The following is a 24,239-nucleotide window of genomic DNA, read 5'->3' as shown; positions in this document are numbered from 1 at the left end:
ACTCCGCCCCCACTGCCATCTCTAACTCAACTCCATTACATTATATGTAGAAAAATAGGTTCTAGTTATGACCCTTACGCGTAGAATTTCGAAATGAAACCTGCCCAACTTTTGTAAGTAAGCTGTAAGGAATAAGCCTGCCAAATTTCAGCCTTCTACCTACACGGGAAGTTGGAGAATTAGTGATGAGTCAGTGAGTGAGGGCTTTGCCTTTTATTAGTATAGATATACACATATACATGTATATATATTATATATACACACACACACAAAAACAAAAAATCATTTTAAACTTCCCGATAATTTATAAATTAATAAAAATCAACTAAAACACTTTTTTGAATAAATTATTTATTCTTTACCGGCATGCAAAGTTACTTCATCTGAAAGATGGCTCTGTGGTTTCGTCATTTACTTCCGTATTCATCGGCAAAACCGGCATTGCACTGGAAATCTTGAATCTGAAACGATACTCGTTGTATAAACCGACCCCCAAACTCCAAGCCAAAAATCTAGGACGAAATTCTCGGCTTATATAACGGGATCTACGGTAATACAGGTTTGCATGGCCCCATAAAGTGATAGTTTAAGGGGGTGGCACTAATGAAGAGAAGGAATCACATTGCATGACAGCTGCAGTCAAAAAATATAGAACCTTTTCATTGAACAAATTTTGCAAACAACTTAAAAAATTTTGACAACATATTTTCAACCATCCAGAGGCATTTAGACTTAGTAAAATATCAAGAGGTGCTTGTCAAAAGTTGTATTGTACTGAACATGTCTTAGAAAAGAATTAAAATAATTTTTGTAAACCAAAATGTACTTTCTCGTCACAAGCGTAGTGATTAAAGTGGAAATGTCAAGAATAAAGTCATCATGTCGTCACACTATAGTACCCAGGTACATTACACAGTATTGGGGGGAAAAAAAAATAAATAAAGTACAACCTGGCTTGCAGTATTATTCAGTAGTATAGAAACAGTATTCACACATTTGAATATAATGGTCCACATCCAACCTTTTAAAACCAAAGTATCTCCAGGCAATGGACAACTCTTTTTTTCGGCAAAAGTTCTTCTTTTTCATCATGTTCAACTTTATCGTCTGCTACAGCTTCAGTTTCCATTTTCACCGTGCAATACCTCCACTACCATGTATATTCTGTTGCATATGTGTTTAGCAGTGAAAAAGGGTCCCCGCGCAATACCTCCACCAATGCATGTACTCTGTTGCATGCGTTTGTAGCGGTGTAGCAGTGAAAAAGGTCCCACATGTGTTTAGGCAGTTTAAACTGGTGTTGTGGTATAAGAAAAATCCATATCATAAAAAAAAATAAAAACTGTTTCTGGTATGAACCGGTATACCGCCCGACACTACTAACATGAAAACAAAAATGCAACCATTATTTACTCAACACAACCCATTACATCAAAAATATATAAGCTACAATTTTGGGGGATTTTTGGACACAAAACAAGAGAAAAAAAACATTCACTGAAATTGATAAAAGGATAAAAAAAAAAAACACAACATTTGTAAACTCAACAAGGCGTTACCTTCTCCACTGCCGAATAAGCAAAAATGTTGGATGATGGCATGTGGACTTTTGCGCAGACGAAAGCGACTGAGGCTATGTTTGGCGAGTTGCTGCGTGCAGGCACATGAGCAGGCAGTGCACATGCCTCGAGAGCGACGCTGGATGACGGTTACAGTTAGCGTGCGTGGCTCTGTCATGCGTATCCCATGACGTGGTAGGAGGGTTAGAATTGGCAGGCAGGGCTCTGTTGAGCATATCTCATGGTCTTAGAAAAGGAAACATTGTAATAACGTAACATGATTGAGATTGTCATGAGTGTTGCTGTCATTACATACATACATACATACATACATAATGTGTACAAAACCACGCTTTTATCAAGGCTTCCGTCGTGTAGTCTTTTGAAATGAAATTTTCCTACAATCAGTCGTAGCAACGCGCTTTCTTCTGACTCTTACATTTTTGTAGCTCTGATGTGTGCATCAATGTAATCGGTGTACCAGGAAATCGTGCACTGACAGAAGTTCCCCTTTGCAAAGAATGCAAAGTGTGATTAAATGCGTTATTTTTTTTAACGTGTTATGGAACACATGCATCGAAGCTTCTCAGCTGTGGTTGTGCTAAGGAAACATTTTAAAAATAACATATGATTGTCAATGTAACCTTTTGTAAGTAGTGCCTGGAGGATTCAGAGTGTAGAGAAACTCTATAGAGGCAGCGTGTGCATTAACTTGTGGATTTTTCTGCGAGTATCTGGTGGCACCGTCACAAAGTTGCTTCCGCAAGACTACGTCAGCTGCGGAGCTCAGCTCAGAGCGAAATAAGGTGAATGGAAAGGGAGATGAGGACGTGACTCTCCCTTCTGCCTTAACTGTCAATCCCCCCCACAGTCTCTTGGAATTTGCATAAGCACAGCCCTTTACCAGCAATTTTAACTTAGTTACAAAGTGATCAAAACTCTCATTTATATCCTGCATCCTCATTAAACTTGTATCCCACATTAGCCGTGGGCATGACAAACGCCAGCGGCAGCCTGTCTATGAACTTAATTTAAACTTTAGGTTTACACTGTGCTTTGTTTCCAAAGTAGCTGCACTCATGAATATGGTTGTATGCGTCAGTCGCTCGCTTCATACCGTTTCGGTGCCTTCTCAATTGTATAATGCATGTTTTCTTCAGCGCTTTTTGGAGCTCTTCCTTGTTTTCTACATACTGCGTTGACAGTCAGTTCACGTGGTTACGTGGGAGGCATGATGTCACATGAAACTCCGCTCCCCACAGCCATCGAGCTCAACTCCATTACAGTATACGGAGAAAAATAGCTTCCAGTTATGACCATTACACGTAGAATTTAAGTAAGCAAGCTGTAAGGAATGAGCCTGCCAACCACCTACACGTGAAGTTGGAGAATTAGTGACGAGTCAGTCAGTCAGTAATGAGCAATGCCTGGTTGTCTCCACACACTGAGGAGAGGCAAGACACGACAGCCCGCATGGAGTTTGCTAAAAGACACCTGAAGGACTCCGAGATGGTGAGAAATAAGATTCTCTGGTCTGATGAGATCAAGATAGAACTTTTTGGCCTTAATTCTAAGCGGTATGTGTGGAGACAACCAGGCACTGCTCATCACTTGTCCAATACAGTCCCCACAGTGAAGCATGTCGGTGGCAGCATCATGCTGTGGGGGTGTTTTTGAGCTGCAGGGACAGGACGATAGTTTGCAATCGAGGGAAACATGAATGCGGCCAAGTACAGGGATATCCTGGACAAAAACCTTCTCCAGAGTGCTAAGGACCTCAGACTGGGCTGAAGGTTTACCTTCCAACAAGATGACGACCATAAGCACACAGCTAAAATAACGAAGGAATGGCTTCACAACAACTCTTGACTGTTCTTGAATGGCCCAGCCAGAGCCCCGACTTAAACCCAATTGAGCATCTCTGGAGAGACCTCAAAATGGCTGTCCACCAACGTTTACCATCCAACCTGACAGAACCGGAGAGGATCTGCAAGGAGGAATGGCAGAGGATCCCCAAATCCAGGTGTGAAAAACTTGTTGCATCTTTCCCAAGAAGACTCATGGCTGTATTAGCTCAAAAGGGTGCTTCTACTAAATACTGAGCAAAGGGTCTGAATACTTAGGACAATGTGATATTTCAGTTTCTTTAATAAATCTGCAACAATATCAAAAATTTTTTGTCTGTTAATATGGGGTGCTGTGTGTACATTGAGGGAAAAAATTAATTTAAATGATTTTAGCAAATGGCTGCAATATAACAAAAAATGAAAAATTGAAGGGGGTCAGAATACTTTCCGTAGCCACTGTAGAGCGATAGATATCAGCGGTTCCCGCTTCATTTTACCCTCACACCCCCTGTGACTGACAAGGCCAATTTCGCACCCCCATGGTTTGAGAAGTATGAAAAAATGAGGTTAACGCGGAAAAACATATCACCAATTGAAGCTTTATGAATAATGGATACTTTCTTCGCCATCAATAATTGTTTTTGATAAAGCCATACTCCTTGTAATCCTCCCATTTTCTAATTTGTTTTTGTGGCTAGCCATGATTAAATGAACGGTAAAAAAGTAAGAGCGAAGCGACTGACTTATTGAGGCAGGCAGGCGAGAGCACAATAGCATGCGGGCTCGATGTGGTGCACATCAAGTCGCTCTAAAATGCGCAATCAGATTTGAAAAAAATATATCTTCAAGTTCTGTTTGGATATAAGTAGGTTCGATTTAGTCGACAGAAATATCTTTGGTAGGAATGCAAGTGGAATTTAGTCTTTAAATTTCTATGGTGAAGAAAAATGTATGCAAGGATGACTAAATTCCACTTACATTCGTACCAAAGATATTTGTCGACTAAATAAAAATCACTTTTATTTAAAATTTAAATAGAACTTCAGATAGTTCATAACCACGCAGCACTAAGTGCGCGTAAGAACGGAAGTCATCCGTTTTAACAAGCAGCGTACTGCACTAATACGAAATACCCTGCCCATTTAATTATTTAGGAATGGATAGATTAAGATTTTGTACAAATAATGTTTTTCATTTTTCTACCTCAATTCTGGCACCCCAAAGGGTGGGTGAGCATTATCTATACTAATAAAAGGCAAAGCCCTCACTGACTGACTTATCACTAATTCTCCAACTTCCCGTGTAGGTAGAAGGCTGAAATTTGGCAGGCTCATTCCTTACAGCTTACTTACAAAAGTTAAGCAGGTTTCATTTCGAAATTCTACGTGTAATGGTCATAACAGTCAACAACGTCCGCCATGTTGAACTTTCTTATGCATGACACCATCTTCACGAAATTTGGTAGGCAGCTTCCCTGCGCTAACCGAAACCAATGTACATACTTATTTTGGTGGTATGACGCCATTGTCAGCCGCCATATTGAACTTTTCAACAGTCTTTGTTACTTATGGGCCCATCTTAAAGAAATTCTATCGATCAAAGAACTGTCACTTACCACCTACCTTTTCCATTCTCTGTGTTACATATTGCACGGCCATATCAGGCTCGCTCTTGATATCCGGAGGAACATTGTGTCTTATGTATTGAATGACTGGGACAGGTTCAAGGTGTGGACCGATGACAGTACAGGAGATAATTATACTACACAGGAGCACTAGAAGAGTGAAATGCTTAAGCCCTTCACCTATGGTTCTGCATGTGAGTTGATGGCTGCCGCTGAATTGTTCGGTTGTCGCTTTCAAGTGTACCGAAATAGCCAAATATTTTACACCTTTCGACAACCGCCAATGCCTCTTAAACATCTTAGATTCACAGGTGACGATTTCAGTAGTGGACACTTTGATGTTTATGAATGTTTAAACTCTCAAAAGCTGGATGTGATTTTATCGATGAAACTGGTTGTGTGCTCACGACGCTTCACAGATGTCACTTCAACACAACTAATCCTGTAAATACTGTCGTAATTGAAACAAACCATGAAACTCAAACCGATTATGACAGCAGCAATCCAAGCTATGAGATTTGAGACAAGATTACTGTTCACATGGCCAACTGTAAGTTGCATGCTCAAGAGTAAGCTCAGCGCACAGCTTGGTCATGTTACAACCGGAGGGCCGAACTGACAACGTGGCACACAGAGATCCAAAACAAATTATTGGCATATTTTCCCTCAGTTTAAAAAGGTTTAATTTTCTTCTTAATAAAAATGTTAATGCAGTACTTCGCTGCTGCGAAGCGCGGGTATTTTGCTAGTATCTATACTAATAAAAGGCAAAGCCCTCACTCACTCACTGACTCATCACCAATTCTCCAACTTCCCGTGTGGGTGGAAGGCTGAAATTTGGCAGGTTCATTCCTTACAGCTTCCTTACAAAAGTTGGGCAGGTTTTATATCGAAATTCTACGCGTAATGGTCATAACTGGAAGCAGTTTTTCTCCATTTACTGTAATGATGAGCTTCAACGCCGTGGGGGAGTTTCGTGTGACATCATCACGCCTCCCACGTAATCACGCAGTACATAGAAAACCAGGAAGACCTCAAAAAAGCGCTCAAGAAAACATGCATTATACAATTGAGAAGGCAGCGAAACAATAAGAAGCGAGCGAGTGACATATACAACCATATTCATGAGTTCTGCTACTTCGGAAACAAAGCACGATGTAAACCTACACTTTAAATTAAGTTCATAGACAGGCTGCCGCTGGCGTTTGTAATTTAGTGCCTGCCCATATAAGGCCGTCCGTCAGCGGCAATCCAATAGCAAACTGCCACGGGTAAATATTCACGGGTGAAGGACTGTGCTTATGGAGAGGAAGATGAAATGGTCAGGGTGGTGTTTGACACAAACTCAGCGAAACTGCAAGAGAAAGTTTTAAGTGCCAGGACTAAGGTAACATTAAATACAGCCATGGACATAGCACGAGATGGCACCAGCACAGCTGGGAACCTTCGATGCATGTACACCGAGTGGCTCACGTGAACTGACGCAGTGCACAGATAAAAGGCAACAGTTCCAAAGAGCTGAACAAAACCGCATTACACAATTGAAAAGGCAGCAAAAAATATGAAGCGTCTCATACATACAAGCATATTCATAAATCCAACTACTGCGGAAACAAAAGCACACGTTGGAAAAAGTCAATGTCCCGCTAAAGGAAGACAGTGTAAAAAAAACCCGTGCATGCAGTGTGTCAGGTCTCAGATAAAGAAGACGAGCTGTTTATTGATGCAGTAAGAAACGAATCGATGAATGAAACCTGTCATCTTTACAACGATTGACAAACACGGAATGTAACTTGAACACAACACATCCACAAATACGAACCTGATTGAAAGAAATGATAATCAAATCCTTGATGACCGCAACACTCACAAAACAAATACTGTATATTGACAGTCATGTTACGTTATTTTTAAAATGTTCCATTTTCTTTTTCTAGCTTTTTTAACACGCTGCGATACAGACAGACAGAAGATCGATCTACATACTCAAATAATGGATACTTTATTCGCCATCAATGATTGTTTTGGTAAAGCCATACTCAGTGTATTCATTAGATGAACGGTAAAAAAGTAAGAGCGAGGGGAGGATGACTCATTTAGGCATGCAGGCTGTAGTGCGCGTCAACTCTATCTGAATTGCGCGATCACATTTGAAAAAATATATCTTTTCAAGTTCTATTTAGTCCATATGTGTCAAACTCAAGGGCCGGGCCACATCCGCCCGGCGTGTAATTATATCCGGCTCGAGATCATTTTATATACTGTATTATTGTTATTAAAGCCCAGGTATATGAAGCGCTGGTAACACAACTACAGATCCCATAATGCAACGCTAGCTCACACGATGCTGAAGAGAAAAGTTGATTCTGAAAATAGAGCCTTTAAAAACCGATGGGAGGCTGAGTATATGTTTACTGAACCCGTGTGTCTCATTTGTGGAGCTATTGTGGCTGTAATTACAGAATTTAATCTAAGACGGCACTATAAAACAAAACATCAGGGTAACCTGAAAGACCTGAATGCAATGCAGAAGACACAGAAAGCAGAAGAATTAAATAAGAATCTGACACTTCAGCTGACGTTTTTACCCGTGCACAATCACAAAGTGATTTCAATTGAGGCTGCTTTTATTGGAGACACAACCACTTGCCCCACTTTCCCTATTACCAAGTAATGTTAAACCAAGTCGTCACTACGGTGTTCCCAAATACGCACTTTGCTGATAAACTGAGCGCACTCAGTTTGCATGGAGCTTTGGTGACTTTGAAGAACATAAAAAGTCTGTCTACATGCGGCTCGAACCTCGTGCATGTTTGGTAGATGCCAGGCGTCCAGCTCTAAAATGACATATGAGCAAAGACAACTGAATGATTTGATTTGTTATTGCTGAAAGGAACACATTTTATTTATATTTCCAGGTTTTGTTATGCAGCATGTTCATATTTGAATTTGTATAATTTTGACAGGATATATTTTTATGGAGAGCAAAATATTATAAGTTGTTTAAGGTTTGAGTTGATTTATTCAGGAATAATATTACTGTCTGTTTTTACCATTCCTACCAAAGATATTTCTGTCGACTAAATAAAAATTCCTTCTATTTAAAATTTAAATAGAACTTGAACAAATACGATAGTTCATAATATCCACGCAGACTTGCGTAAGAGCGGTGTCATCCGGTTTAACAAACAGCGTATTGCACTGATCTGAAATAGCTGTGTGTGTGTGTGTGTATATATATATATATATATATATATATATATATATATATATATATATATATATATATATATATATATATATATATATATATATATATATATATATATATATATATATATATATATATAACACAACACTCATCACTCACAACAGTGACAAAACAATTACATTGACAATCACGTTATTTTCAAAATGTTTCCTTTTCTTTTTCATTGCTTCGTTAACACACTACTTCTCCGCTGCGAAGCGCGGGTATTTTGCTAGTATTATATAATTTGCAAAAACCTCAAGTAAAAACTTTTTTTCACGTTGTCATTACGGGGTGTTGTGTGCAGAATTATGAGGGAAAAAAAATTAACTGAATCCATTTTGAAATAAGGCTGTAACATAAAATGTTGAAAGTGATGTGCTGTGAATACTTTCCGGCTGCACTGTGTGTATGTATGTGTGTGTGAGAAAAGGAGAGAATGTGCACAGTTGTCTTCAGTCTAGAATGGACTGCTGGGTGAGCAAATTACCACATGTAGAACTTTCAATAGGTTAGAAAAGCGCTGTGTCTGAGCAGTTGTCATGTGCAATTAGACATTAAGACAAGCTACTTTAATGAATTCAGACCTTTTTACTTAGAACTGAAATAGTCTTTTTAACCGCACACCATTTTAGTTTGGACAGCAAGCTTGACTTAAGTGCAGCAGCTTAAATTTGCAATTGGAAAAAGAAAAATGTTAGCCCCAACAGCAAAATGTCTTACTTATAAACCTGCTAAGCATGTTACTCTTATGTCTTCTTTATAAAACAACTTATGCACATTTGATACATTCAGTTATTGTTTTTTTTAAAAAAAGATGTGTTTGTTAGTTGTGTGTCACATGTGTCAAGTTTGGGCAAGAAACAAGTACTACATATTTAAAATGGTAATCTACATTTATAAATTACACCCCAATGTCTTGCAGTTATACTGAAGGGGGTGGGGAGGGAGGAAGGAAAAAAAAAAAAAACAACCCTACCACCCCACACATAAATGGTAAACCAATAAACTGCAAAAAGGACGTAGTACACTTAACACCAAGTGCCAAGTATACTTAATGTTTGATTGTCAATATCAATTAACCGATTGTGCGAGAGAGTATATGTTACAGAAAATGTGAAACATTTTTTAAATTAAGCTTTGTTTCAGATTTCAAATGTATTATGGATATATATTTTTGCACACTGTATTAAGTTGAAGTTATGTAATAAGGAAATTTCACTTTAGTATTGTTAAAGAATTTCACTTTGTTAATAAAGACAAATAAAACTTGAGGTCTATAGTTTAGTTGTAAAACTACACTGTAAATATAGGAGATAAGGCTTCTATGTATCCGATTATGCAGGAGCTTAGTGTTAGGGCTCATTCATACTTTACGCTCAGAATGCATATGCGTCCGCATCATGGCTGCCACACGTCCAGAGCATTCATTTCACACGTCCTTTAAGCAGGTCTTCAGAGATTAATGTGACGTGTGCGCAAGTTGCAGTACCAGCAAAAGGTCGGGGGGCACAGTGGGCTAAAAGTTGGAATGGGACGTCATTCTCTGGTTACTATCTATATGTGACAGAAATCCACTTTGTGGATCCTACAAGATCGATATGCGCACTTCGATGTTTGATGAACGGTCCGATGTGGTGAAGCAAAAATGCCGACATACAAATGCATTTGTGGTGGTTTTATATTCCAGATCGTTATGGCACGATACATTTTAAAAGTCTCACATACCGTCTTTTTTCTAGAGCTTCCTCCGGACCTGACAGCAGCAGCAAACAGCAATAGAGCACCACACAGAACACATTAAAATGTATGATATTCCAACTCTCTGCACATTTAGAATCCTAAGATTTATACTTGATATCACTTTCATGATGAAATTAAAAAGTATGTTACATTTCACAGATAAATCAATAATTTCATTTAAATAATGAATACTGTTAATTACACACATGGGTGACACGGTGACAGAGCGGTAGCACTGCCTCGCAAGGAGTCACATTGCTGGCACTCTCTGCCTGGAGTTGGCATGCTTTCCTTCTGGGTTTCTACAGTGTGCTCCGATTTCCTTCCAAAGATATGCAGATTTGGTGACACTAAAATGATGCTAGTGTATGCGAGTGCTTGTATTCAACTTGCGATGAGCTGATGCCCGTCCAAGGATTGTTTCAGTGTCGTGCTCAATGCTTGCTGGAATGGACAAATCCCTGGATTGATGGATTTAATCATTAAATATCCTTTTCAGAGATATTGCGGTAAGGCGTCATCGGAATTTAATGGGTGTTCCAGGCAATTCACAACACAGTGAAGCCAAACCTGTTCTCACCGTGATCTCGCACTGCCACCTGGTGGATTCCTCCAGATTTCCATAAAGTACGCAAACAGGTATAAACAGTAAAACGCTTGTGTTGCAGGAGTGAAGTATAAACTCGGCCTAAGAAGTTTAAGGGGATAGAAGGAAAACAAAAAGATCAAACCTGAACTGGCCAATCAAGGAACATGAAACCGGTTATCAACATCAGCCTTAATTGTAGTCGCAGCAGTTAATGAACAACACATGGAAATAAACTAAACAAGAGTCTTATTTCTTCTTTACAGGTGCCTAAAAACTACAGGTACTGGTCAGAAAATTAGAATATCATGACAACAAAGTTGATTTATTTCAGTAATTCCATTCAAAAAGTGAAACTTGTATTTTAGATTCATTCATTACACACAGGCCGATGTATTTCAAATGTTTATTGATAACTGTTGATAACTGACAACTAATGAAAGTCCCAAATTCAGTATCTCTGAAAATTAGAATATTGTTAAAAGATTCAATATTGAAGACACCTGGTGCCACACTCTAATCAGCTAACTCAAAACACCTGCAAAAGCCTTTAAATGGTCTCAGTCTAGTTCTGTAGGCTACACAATCATGGGGAAGACTGCCGACTTGACAGTGGTCCAAAAGAAGGCCATTGACAAATGGCACAAGGAGGGCAAGACAAAAGGTCATTGCTAAAGAGTCTGGCTGTTCACAGAGCTCTGTGTCCAAGCACATTAATAGAGAGGCAAAGGTAAGGACAAGATGTGGTAGAAAAAAAAAAAAAAAAGTGTACAAGCAATAGGGATAACCGCACCCTGGAGAGGATTGTGAAACTTGTGCGATACTGAAAAGGCCCTTTACATGGGAGATTTTAAATGGTTATAATTGATCTCATCGATGCACCATGCCAATGTCTGCAAATCTGACATACCCCATGGCAAAAGTTGCTAAATACAACTTAAGCTTGCTTCATAGAATACCCCACCCTACATAACTACAATCATCAACACACTTAATTTGTCACTTGGGTCTCAGATGGAAAGGAAATATTTTATAAGAAAAACACACCACATGCATTTCTGCTACAATTAAACATCTGCCTTTACCTTTAAATACCTTTTCAAATAAACAGTTTTAATCCATATGATAAAGGCATTGATGCACTGGTTTTTCAGCAACAGACCAGAATCAGAGTTTTTGGTCAGAAATATGCAAACAAAAACACACATGTACAGACCATTAGTAAAGCATAGGATTTTTGGGTGGGCGATATCTAGGTCTACACTTGTATTAAAGTTTCTTCCCTAGTACAACATTCAAAAACCTTTGGGAACTGGGAAATTATAAATGTAAATGACTCTTTGAAGTAAGTTACCACATTAGTATTACATATTTTTGTGACAATAAGTATATTTCACAGACAACCCATTTAAAATTTGAGGGATGTAAAATACTATTTATTCACTCCTCTGAAAGTATTAACGTGTATTCTTTAACCTTCTTAAGGATTGAACATAACACATCTTCCCAAAAGTTGTGGAATGCAGGTATGATTTTACAGAGTGACTTGTGTACACGGATAAAGGGCACTTGGATAGGAACCTCATCGAAAAGTCTTGGGTGACCATTATGTTGTAGAAAAGAAATGGTTATTTAAGTAAACATCACCTTTAATGTTGAAATAACAGCTGTGTTCAAACCTATTCAATTCCCTTGTAAGTCATCACAAATGTTTCAGAATGGCAAAGTCATGTGCGGATCTCTAATTCTGACAAGAATTGGGTAGAATCACTCCAAAACAATGTGCAAAACTGGTACATACTTACCCCCAAAAGACTGAAGGCTGCTATTGCACCAAAAGAGTTCTCAAAGTAATAAAAGTGTTTGCATAAGCATTCAACCCAACACATTGCATTTTTCTTTAGTTACATATCTACAGAAAAAGGTTTCACTTTAGAAATATACCGTTACAGCGCAAGTGTACACACACATATATAAAAAAATACTGAATCTTTCAAGGGGATTAAGTACTTGTGCATGACACTATAATAAACATGTAAAAATTGATGTGCACAAGGCGCTGCTATGCAAAATGTACCTCTGCTTAGATGCTATTTCTTGTTCAAAGTAGAACCACCTCTGAAATTTTTTGGACTTGGAGAAAATTTACTGAAATCAGTTCTGGAAAGCAAGCCTTGTTAAAACAGAAAAAACTACTGCATGAAACTGGTTTATAATCTTGCTTGCTGAATGAAATCACATTGATCAAATATTTAAAAAAAAAAACACAAGAATGCAACTACAGGGTGGGCCATTTATATAGATACACCTTAATAAAATGGGAATGGTTGGTGATGTTAACTTCCTGTTTGTGGCTCATTAGTATATGTGAGGGGGAAACTTTTCAAGATGGGTGGTGACCATGGTGGCCATTTTGAATCCAGCTTTTGTTTTTCAATAGGAAGAGGGTCATTTGACTCAAACTTATTGGGAATTTCACAAGAAAAACAATGGTGTGCTTGGTTTTAACGTAACTTTATTCTTTCATGAGTTATTTACAAGTTTCTCTTTGTTTACAGCCATTGACATGTCGCAGAGGTTAACACGTGAGGAGCGGATAGAAATTGTGTTGATGTCTGGTGAACGCAGTAACCGGGTCATTGCAGCAGATTTCAATGCAAGACACCCTACGAGACCACCCATCTCCCATGCTACAGTTAGCAAACTGCTTGCTAAGTTTCGTGAAACTGGTTCAGTGTTGGATTTGCCAAAATGTGGACGCATGAAAACCGTCACTAATGAAGAAACATCAGTGGCTGTCCTAGCTTCATTCAGCAAGAGCCCACAGCGTAGCACTCGCCGCATGTCACTGGAGAGTGGCATTAGTCGAACATCCCTTCGGCGGATATTAGCTACTCACACATGGCACCCTTACAAACTCCAGCATCTCAACGAGGATGACCCAGATCGGCGCACTGAATTTGCAGAATGGGCAAAACAAAAATTGGAACAGGACCCTCAGTTTACACAGAAGATTTTGTTCAGTGAGGAGGCAAACCTATGTGAATGGTGAAGTTAAACAAAACCACCGCTATTGGTCTGACACTAACCCACATTGGATAGATCCCTCCAAGACTGTTGGAACAAAAAAATTGATGCTTTGGTGTGGTATATGGGGTACAAAGATAGTGGGGCCATTCTTCATCAATGGAAACCTCAAGGCCACTGGATATGTGAAATTGCTACATGATGATGTGTTTCCCTCTTTATGCACTGAAGCTGGCACTTTCCCCGACTTTTTCCAGCAAGATGGTGCGCCACCACATTATGGGTGTCAGGTCCGAGCATTCCTAGATGAACAGTTTCCTGGAAAGTGGATTGGTCGTCATGGGCCAGTTGAATGGCCCCCAAGGTCTCCCGATCTGACCCCCTTAGACTTTTATCTTTGGGGTCATCTGAAGGCAATTGTCTATGCTGTGAAGATACGAGATGTGCAGCACCTGAAACTACAGATACTGGAAGCCTGTGCTAGCATTTCTCCTGCGGTGTTGCTATCAGTGTGTGAAGAGTGGGAGAAGAGGGTTGCATTGACAATCCAACACAATGGGCAGCACATTGAACACATTTTATAAGTGGTCAGAAACTTGTAAATAACTCATGAAAGAATAAAGTTATGTTAAAACCAAGCACACCATTGTTTTTCTTGCGAAATTCCCAAGAAGTTTGATGTGTCATATGACCCTCTTCCTATTGAAAAAACAAAAGTTGGATCCAAAATGGCCGACTTCAAATGGCCACCATGGTCACCACCCATCTTGAAAAGTTTCCCCCCTCACATATACTAATGTGCCACAAACAGGAAGTTAATATCACCAACCATTCCGATTTTATTAAGGTGTATCCATATAAATAGCCCACCCTGTATAACACCTTGCTCCTGTATTTTGCTATTAAAAAGTACTTATACCTTTCAAAACATAACCCAATAATTGTCTAATAGATTGAATTATATGATTATCACCCCAGTTCAAACAGATTATGAATAAGCAGACAATGTAAACGTACCCTGTTTCCGAACATCGTCAACTGCTGCAGTTAGCTCTTCCTGTAGAAACTGGCTCTCTTTTGCAATTTTGTCTCCTTTCTCCAAGAAGTTTTGAGTTGCCTGCTCAACTGAGGCAGCCAGTACATGGGCTTTCTTTGAACGTCCCTTCTTTTTATTTGAGGGCCCTTTATTGCTGGAATTCACCAATGTGGTCACCTTTAACAGTAGTATTTATATATATTTTAAAAAAAACAAAAAACAAACACACACACCTTTGTTAATTTTGTAGACTTAATAGTTTTTCAAAAATGCTTTACAGATATCCCTTTGAGAGAGTGAACAGCTTCTCTATAGTTCCCATAATAGCAAATTTTTCAGGATAGGCCAAAAAATTACTATGATAGCAAAATTTCTGTTCAGTCAAAAATATCAGAATGCAATAATTATAAACAAAAGAATGGCACTCTGCATTCCCCACCCAGGATTAGCCACACAGTATTAACATGATATGCCATTACATTATCAAGCTGTAATACAAGAAGGGGAGAGGTGTTGGTTTGGTTTGATTGTATACATTACATCAAATACAGATGTTGCTAGATGCCCAAATCACCCCTCCATGAACAGTGCTCTAAATTTCATGGTCAAGGCCGAAATCTTGCTTGCTCCACTGTATGGAAGGTAAAGTGGGATGGACTACTCTTAGTTTGCCAAGAAAAATATATTGATAAGAGGCTTAAGAAATTCAAAAAGATCAAATGCAAAGTTTGTCAATCCAAGCGAGTTCTTATTTTACTGTAGGATTAAAACTACCAAACACCCCACATATCCCAAAGTTTCCACTAAAAGGTTAACCTTAGCCCAAAAATTAAGTGGCCAGTTATGACCTTAAATTATTAGAACCTACTGCCCATCCACATTTTGAGCACTAAAGGTTCCGAGTTATTCTTAGTCATCTTTTATTTACTGTGTCTTTGGATCAATGCAATCAAAATGTAAAATAGAGATGGCTTAAGACAGCGCCAACATTAATTTTTAGATCCATGTTCATGCTAAGGCTAAATAAGGTGGTTTCCAAAAAGCAAGTTTGAGCTTCCTTCTGAAAAATAGGCACAGCATGCACATTGTTAGTGTATATTTTGTCAAAATATCACATGGATAGCATAACACGGTCAACACTGTCAAATTAGGTTCCGAATTTCATGAAATGGGGACCCAAGACAATCCAGATAGAATGGTGCCGAGGGGGGAAAAAATAAAATAGAAACCCTGGATAGGATGTAGGAATACTTCACTTTGGGGATTTATCAGGTAAACCCACTGAGAAACATGGAGAACAGCAAATTTCACACTTGGATGCCTGGAAATAGAATAGGAACCTAGGAAATTTGATCAGCAAGTGCTAAACTACTGTCCCTTTCATAGAACTGTCAGGGTGTTAAATCCATAATGAAAACAGACACAGGCACACAAATGTATTATTTTCTATTAACCATAATAAAAAGCCTGCAACTTTTGGTTATTTTACCTGATAAAATATCTATTTGTCAAAGTAAAATATTCCTTACATATTTGTCTAGTAGAATAAACTGCTCATATTTTTGAGAGACTGCACTCAATTGCCTTTTATTTATGATAGTTAAACTATTTGCACATCAGTTACACACTTGACAGCAACTCAAGCTACAAATATGCCCCCTTTATAATTGCACATTAAGTACATTTTGGATAAACATTTCCACATTTTAAGACACCAATTGTGCAATGGTATACACTGAAAGAGACTGATGTTACACTGTATGTTCACAAAGCACTGGCTTAAACAATATATGCAACAATTAAGGGGTAAAACTGATTGTTAACACACCTATATAAATATGCATTTTTTTTTTTACCTGTGTTACTAATGGCTCCAGCAAACGCTCAACAGCCAAAGTCCTAATCTCCAAACTTTTTGGATCCCATTTAAAATTAATGTTTGGCGTGTTAATACTCGTCATTCTGACTGCAAAAATTCTGCAGACTGAAAATGAAGCTTAGCACACTCAAGTCAACGTTAAATATGCCTGAAAAAAAGAGAAGGAAAATATCAATTCACAGTCAAAAGATTCACTGTGGCCTTTTACATTAAGGGTTAAGTAGCAAGAAAAACAATGTGCTGCCAGAAAAAGTAACAACAGGGTATGGGATTTAGAAACAGGAACTTCTTTTTATATCATCAAGTCAAGAGTTTATTGAAAGTCACAAAATAGATTTCAGCTTTATGTTGAGAAATATCACAAAATAAAAACAAGGAGATCCAGCAGTTAACACATCATACTGAGAACTGTGTGTCAGGTCTCTTCATGTAAAATTTATTAAATGCTTACAAATATATAGGCTCAAACAATTTCATTTCCCACACTGTTTAGGAAGTCAATGAGCATAAAACCTATGATGAAAATGGTGCATTTTTCCTCTAATTTATACAGTGCATCAAAATCATGTGTCATAAGGAATCCTTGACAATACAAATTATACATGGAAAGCATCTAGGGATGCTGGCTAAAACAGATTCATATTCACGAGCATGTTGATAGGTTAACAAATTCTATAACAAAGTTAAAAGCAAACAGAATACAAGTTGAAAGTTGTGATGCCACTGTACTAGCTATGTTCTCTCAAAACTGACATTCCTGAAGCAGTTACATATAGCACTGTACAATCGAACAGTCTTTTTTAAATATTTTTAATATATAAAATAGTCTCTCACAGCCATGTGCTATTAACAATCAATCCGAGTTAAGTACAACTAGAATATAATTATTAGCTACCAGGCACATTCATTCAAGGTCAATCATATACAAGGGCTGTTACAGGTTTGAAAAGTATAACTAAAGAGAGATTACTCTCCATCTAACCACAAAATGTGTCATAAGGAAAAAAAACAACCTAATAAAAATTATCGCTCTGCATGAACAGATTCCACTTGAGATATGAATGTAAAATGTATGAAAAAGAAGAAGAAAAAAAAAAAAAAACCCACACTACTGAGGAATAACTGTTTACCCAAACGCGCACTTCAGTATAATGGAAGACATGATGCCTTTCATTGGAGGTACGACTGGCCAGAACCAGAGCTTTAGGAAAACTTAATTCCAAGATACCGAGTTCATTCATGGCCTTAAAGTTAATGAAACAACGCTGGGATAAAAACAAGGGGTGGTGCAGCGACGATGCAACCCAGCATACTCAACGTGTACTTGGGTGCCAGTCCCACTCCAGTTCAACCACAAACTACGTCTGTAATTCACATTATTAAAACTATCGATTTCAAATTAAATAACGAAGCACTGAAAGCTCTACGTTTACTTTGGTAATATGCGTGGAAGTGCAGATCCCTCTACACCTCTCTACCACAATGATAAGGCCCTGTTAACATTCCGACATTCCAGCGTCATTACGCCGAACTAAAGCGGACACAAGCGGGGCGGGGGTTATGTGCATGGAGTGGCGGGGGTCATTTCTCAATGTGGCGCTGCCTGCCTCGTTAAAAAGCATACTTAACCGTTCGGACAACGAATCAAAATTAAAATGTACAACTGAGATCATTTACGTCTTTACACTATACCAAGCTTAAACCGTCCTTTTAAAAAAAAAAAAAAAGAATGGGGTCGAGTTGTAAATGTACACACCCATGTCCAACATGGATGAACACCACTTGTATATTCCGCTGGAAGTTTCCAGGGTGAAAAGTGAGAAATCCGGCTGAAAGATAGAAACAGACCAGCAAAACACTTACCGCTTTATATCTTTATATAGGAACAAAACACAAAGATTCGAAGTCGAATATTTCGTAAAACTTTTTCCACCGCTCTCTAATTAGCTATCGTTTCACTCCTCCCTTGGTCTTTTCAACGATCAAAACTTCCAGTTTAGAGAGGAAACAGGATCAGACAAGCTCTTACAACTAACTCCCGACACCTACACATGAACACTCCTCTATTTACACAATAACCGTCGAAACGAAAAAAAAAATATCACGAAACTTTACTTAACAGAGAACTTACCGTTCACAGCAAATTCAAACCTAAATGTACGCGCGTTATCTGAGACGAGAGTGAACTGAATCTGGGATCACAGAGGGAGTATCGCCAAATCCCAGCACAGCTACAAAACAAGCAACCGTGACGAAGTCACTAGAGACAATGAACACCCCACGCTAGACCACACCCAGCTATCAGGTGTACTAGGGCGGTGCTTTTATGCAAAATAACTTATCTCAAAACGTCATATCCGGGGCGAGGAAATCCCTAAGATACTTCTCGATTCTTTCCGTGGGTATTTTTGTTTTGTTTTGTTTTTAGTGGAGGAGGGGCTTAAAGAAAGAAGGAGTAAAGGAATAAAACGAGAAACACCGTGACAAAATAAACAGAGCCAAGAGTCACTTGAACAGAAATTTATCGAGAAAAATATTTGATTTCCTGGAAAGGATGACTTAAAAATAAATTATTTTCACATAAGATCAGTGACTTTTTATTGTGGACCTCGCGTTGTTTTTGCCATGGCGTTTTTATTTTAATTTCATAATTGTTTGAACCAATTCAGCTCACTACCACAATATCTTATAGTATAATGAGAGTATTTGCTGCTTGGTCTGGTCATGCAAAAATCATACCAAACTGAGGAACAATACAGTGTATGACACAACCACATAATGCTCTAGATTAAGATTAATAAAAAAAAATGGATGTAAAAGAACAGAAATAAAATTGTATATTAAAGTATATATTACTCATATGAAATCTGTAATTTGCATATCTGTGCTAGCAGGAATATGCTCCAGCACCGTGCAACCCTGATCTGGATTAAGTGAGTTAGAAAATAACATGAAAAAGGTGGCGCAATATCCGTCTTCTTCTTTTTCTTCTTCTTCTTCTTCTTATAATTATTATTATTATTATTATTATTATTATTATTATTATTAAATAACAGGGTCATCTACAGAATGAAAATTCTGGTGGGATCACAGGGATCTGAGTGAAAGAAGCTGTCAGCAGTGGTGGAGCCATCTGCAGGAGCATCACAGTGTATGTGACTGAGTGAGTGAGTGTGTAAAAGCGAAACAGAGAGAGACAATCAAGCACTTATAAGACAGTGCTTATGTGCCCTGCTCCTCTGCTTAAATCTCAGAAAGGATCCTGGTTGAATACACCTCAATGAGTTGAGGAGAATTAGTGCAGAAGGTTTTGTCTCGCTCTCCATGTGAGCAATGTGAGGCAGAGTCAGCAGCATGAATGTGTGGGCAGTGGACACAGCAAAGGAAAGGTGTTTGGAGCCATGTGGAAGACTGGAGCGGTAGCTGGCTATTGCTTTATGGCCAAAGAAGTAGATGGCATGCAATTAGTCTTATGGCGCCAGATGTGATTCTCAAATGAGAATACATGTCTGAGGACAACCTATTAAAACGTTTGTAGTGAAATCTGCTGCTACAAAGGTTACATGCACTGGGCTTCTTCCCAAATTAATTTCTCCAGTCTGTGCATTTTCAACCAACAGGGATTCAAGAAAAGAGCAAAAAGAAACTGAACAAAACACTTGATATTAAATTAAGAACAAAATAAAAGCTAAAATTGCTGTTATCCATTCAGAAGCTCAGTAGCACAAGATAACTGCAGCTTAATGATAAATATTGATAATGACAGTAATATTAACTTCCTTTAGTTACTCATTTCGTCATGCAGTCAGAAGGTGGGTTCTGTGTGGCCTTGTCCATGATTTTACAGGTACCATTAGGCAGATTTGTTGATTTAGGTGTCTTGTTTACTGAAATCTGCATCTCCTGGGGCTCTTTGTTATTAGCTCTTTTAATGGCAGACTTTTTGACAGGGTGTGACACACTGTCTACTTCAAATGCATATTTTACAGCTCATATTTTCACGCATATAGATGCCAGTTCTTTCAGGCGTACATCAAATCATACATTATCATTTTAACACTGAAAAACAGAGAGTACACACAGCACCTGCAACAACTTATTACTTACACATACCACTAGACAATTAATATCTTCAAATGCCAATGTGTATAACCTGATGTTACAGAACGTTTTTTCCCTGGCAATAGGTTATGTTTATTTTTAACATGTGCAATGTTCTCTCTGCACATACAAGCCACATTTATATGTTGAACCTTGACCCACTGTTGTAAAATTACATTAACTTACATTAACTATCTCTCCTAATACCTGTAAATGGTTGTGTTCAAAACAACCACATTTACAAAGTCAACGGGTCCTATTGTTTAGCCTTGCAATTCTTTTGGATAGTAAATGTGTATATACATCTGTCCATTTGGCCATGAACTCATTCTACCTGCAAACTTTCCATGAAGTTCATCTACTTGTTTTATTTAACTGGATATAGCAACATTCAAATAAGTAAAATGCCCGAAATATAGTAGATACTTAGTTATTGTGTAATATATTAATCAAATTAGACAGTTGCCCACTTCTTCAAAGCATCTCATAAAACATTCTTGTTACTTGTTGTTCAGATGACCTTTATTGGGTTTCCTGATATGCTTGAACAACATTAGAGTATATTTATTAACCCTTCATGCTACTTCTAAAATAGATGCTGTGTTTTTAATGTGGAAAGCATACTGAAACACTTTTTGCACAATATGTTACCCCTGAATGACTATGTGACCCCTTAATCTCATTTTTCTTCCACAATTTTCTTTGTTACAATTTGCAGTTTTGACCAAAATTAAATTAAGGAATACATTATTTCTGGTTGCAGTATTTTAAACTCTTTCTGTAGCAGTATTTAAAACTCTATCTGTATCTTATTTTAAAAAATACTAATCCTGGAATTATTTTTAGACATTCTTTGCCCAAAGAGGTGTTTGTTGCATTAGGCAGAAACAAGTTCTGAATGTTTTGGAATGTTTAGGGGAAGTGGTTGTTGCATAGATTAGGGACAGGTGATAATGCTCTTAAATGTGAGGATGTAAGAGGTCTGGGGGGGGGGGGACTTGGGTTTAAATTAAGATCCCAGGAACACAGGTATCAAGAAGCTCTTTGAATGAGACTATTCTCAGGTGATGGGAGTCCACTAAATGGGACTGCTGCCAAGAGATCATCTGTGCATCCACAACATGCTTGCACATCTCCCTGTGAAGACAACAAGGGGACGCCAACACACCCACACATTATGCAGCAAGTGCAATGTCTGTCTCTGCTTCTCAGGTGTAATGAATACTGTTAAACACTGGGTGTCTATTACAGTTTCCATTAAGCTGAATTAATTTCTAAATACAATTTTCTCCTGTTTTTGAATTAATAATAATTATTATTCAATGATTATTATGAATAAATTATAATTAATAAAAATGTAACTGTTATCCATAATATAGTCGTATGGGGTACATAATCAGTCAAACCTACAATTAAACCCTTAGTTGTTCTTTATGTTTGTTTAGACAGTGTGAGAAGAAATACGGAAATTCTGCTCCTAAATAGGCCTAACGTTGCAATATTACATTTCCCTAAAATTTAACTGAAACAACAGAAATTTGAAAACTCTTTAATTTCTACATCAGAGACCTCCTACAACAACATCTGAAAGGTGAAAAAAAGTGCTATTTTTTTAAATAATTGGGTTTAACAGGGTTAATAGTTTTTTTAGGAGGCTTTCTGGTTTTAAATAGTTCATCATAATCAGAAGCTTGCTGTCTGTCAGACCAGGTTAACAAGGGAACCTCTGCTCTTTGCAGTTTAAAATCACTGCCTGTACTTTAAGCACTGCCTTCATGAGGCACTGGATAGGATTAGAAATGTGACAGTCAGTGAGTTGTCTAATTGTTCTCACCCAGTTTTAAGCAAAATTCACTCATGGTTGTCTCCAGAAATACATGTTACATATCTGGCTTCACTGAGACTAGACTCAAATAAACTTTACATGAAGGAGAGAAGCTCTGTTTCACAATGTATTAGAATATTAGCACCAGTGATAATAAAATATCCACCAAATAAAACCATAACAAAAAAATAACACAAAATGAAGATCCATCAACAGAGTTTTTCTTATATTCTGCAAACACAAATTGAATGTCTATTGCCCATCAAGTGTTTGGTTCTAAAACAATAATAAATTTCGGTCTTATTTTTCTGATCATTCTCCACAATACAGTTGATCTTTATAAAGAGATCTGAACTAGCTGAACAACCAATAACTCAGTTAGGTCCTCTTTAACAGACAATCATTCTTGTGGGCTTTTTCACATTTTTGTTGATATTCCTACATGGCACTTTAAACAAATTATGTTATTTGCTTATCTAACTCTTGTAGCTTTTGTGTGTGTGTGAGTGATGCATGTGTGTGTGTTTTAATATTCCTGCTTGTGGTTTTGTATTCTAATTCCAAACTTTTTGTTTCTTATATTAATTTATTACTTTGATGTTTAATGTTTGATATTTGTTTGTATCCAGTTTTATTAACTTCATCTTTGTTGTTCCTTTTGTACCAGTAATAATAATAATGATGGTATTAAAAGGTGTCCAACATCAGCATCAATTACTTCAAATTGAAAGAAAAACCACAAATGAATATTTGTAAATGTACCACTTTTGTTCATTTGGCAATGTGTTAAATTGTATTATGCATAAATAATCAACTTAATTTATGATGATGATGACAATTACTACAAAATACTAACATGTGCAGGTTTACATATCCTTTTAAATTGCATTGTTAAAAAACTCAATGAATGGATCCCTTTATGGGCTCTTGGCTTCAAGTTCCAAGGTAGAATGGAAAAGTTCAGGCTTCACATGCATAGAGAAGGAAAGGTATGTCAAGGACACTGCAGGGAGCCCAACTCTCTGGAAACATTAGACACAAAGAAAGTTTTACATAGTCCAAAAAGAAATATGTTTCTAGATAAGAAATTGCATTTATCATATCATGATACATTGGAAAATATCTTTACTAAGTTGAATTTTCTATAAACAATTTAACATTATATTAAGTTAACTGATGTGAGTTTCCTATTTAATTCTTGTACAAAAATGCCATCTGGGCAATGCCCACCTGTCCTTAATGCAGAGAAAACACTGCCAGAGAATGAAACTGAACAACACTTTCAGACTTCTAACATGCATAATTTACTAAAACCCTGCTTTCCTTCTGTAAATAAGAACATGTTCCCCTAAATAGTGAGCTTCCAAAATTGCACACTCTTAAGATTACCTAATAAATATGCAAAAGTGTATGAATATATAATAATAAATGGTGTTAATAAAATGTAGATAGATAGATAGATAGATAGATAGATAGATAGATAGATAGATAGATAGATAGATAGATAGATAGATAGATAGATACTCATTCACTTGCATATCCTGGAGCTTATTCACTTGACAATACCAGATGGCATTGAAGGCACTGCAGAAATAAAAAAAAATAATAATACTTACAGATGGAAATAAGCCTTGTGAAGCAAATAAATAATTACATTTTCTACTCTAATCTGTGTCACATAGACAAACTTCAGTGGGCCAAACTGGTCCTTCACAAGAAATTTTACATAGTCCAGGAATTGCCTCTTGAAGGTCATCATTAT

General features: G+C 37.6%; 1 protein-coding gene across 2 annotated transcripts in view; it reads right to left on the bottom strand.

Moving 5' to 3' along the window:
• ctnna1 (catenin (cadherin-associated protein), alpha 1) overlaps positions 1-18,847 on the bottom strand; it is a 205,777-nt gene extending 186,930 nt beyond the window's left edge. The window contains exons 1-3 of one of the 2 annotated variants that reach the window (XM_039775526.1): positions 18,683-18,847; positions 16,529-16,699; positions 14,654-14,849 (exon numbers count right to left, since the gene is read on the bottom strand). In XM_039775526.1, the coding sequence (XP_039631460.1) occupies positions 14,654-14,849; positions 16,529-16,633 (301 nt within the window). In that variant the 5' untranslated portion in view covers positions 16,634-16,699; positions 18,683-18,847. Of the gene's footprint in view, positions 1-14,653; positions 14,850-16,528; positions 16,700-18,414; positions 18,568-18,682 lie in introns of those variants that run through there. The other variant, XM_039775527.1, reaches the window with a different exon arrangement.
• Between the last annotated feature and the right edge of the window lie 5,392 nt (positions 18,848-24,239).

The sequence above is a fragment of the Polypterus senegalus genome, chromosome 13 (assembly GCF_016835505.1).
Source record: "Polypterus senegalus isolate Bchr_013 chromosome 13, ASM1683550v1, whole genome shotgun sequence".
Lineage (NCBI taxonomy): Eukaryota > Metazoa > Chordata > Cladistia > Polypteriformes > Polypteridae > Polypterus > Polypterus senegalus.
The sequence above is the reverse complement of the archived record's forward strand: the minus strand, read 5'-3'. Positions and strand labels throughout refer to the sequence as shown.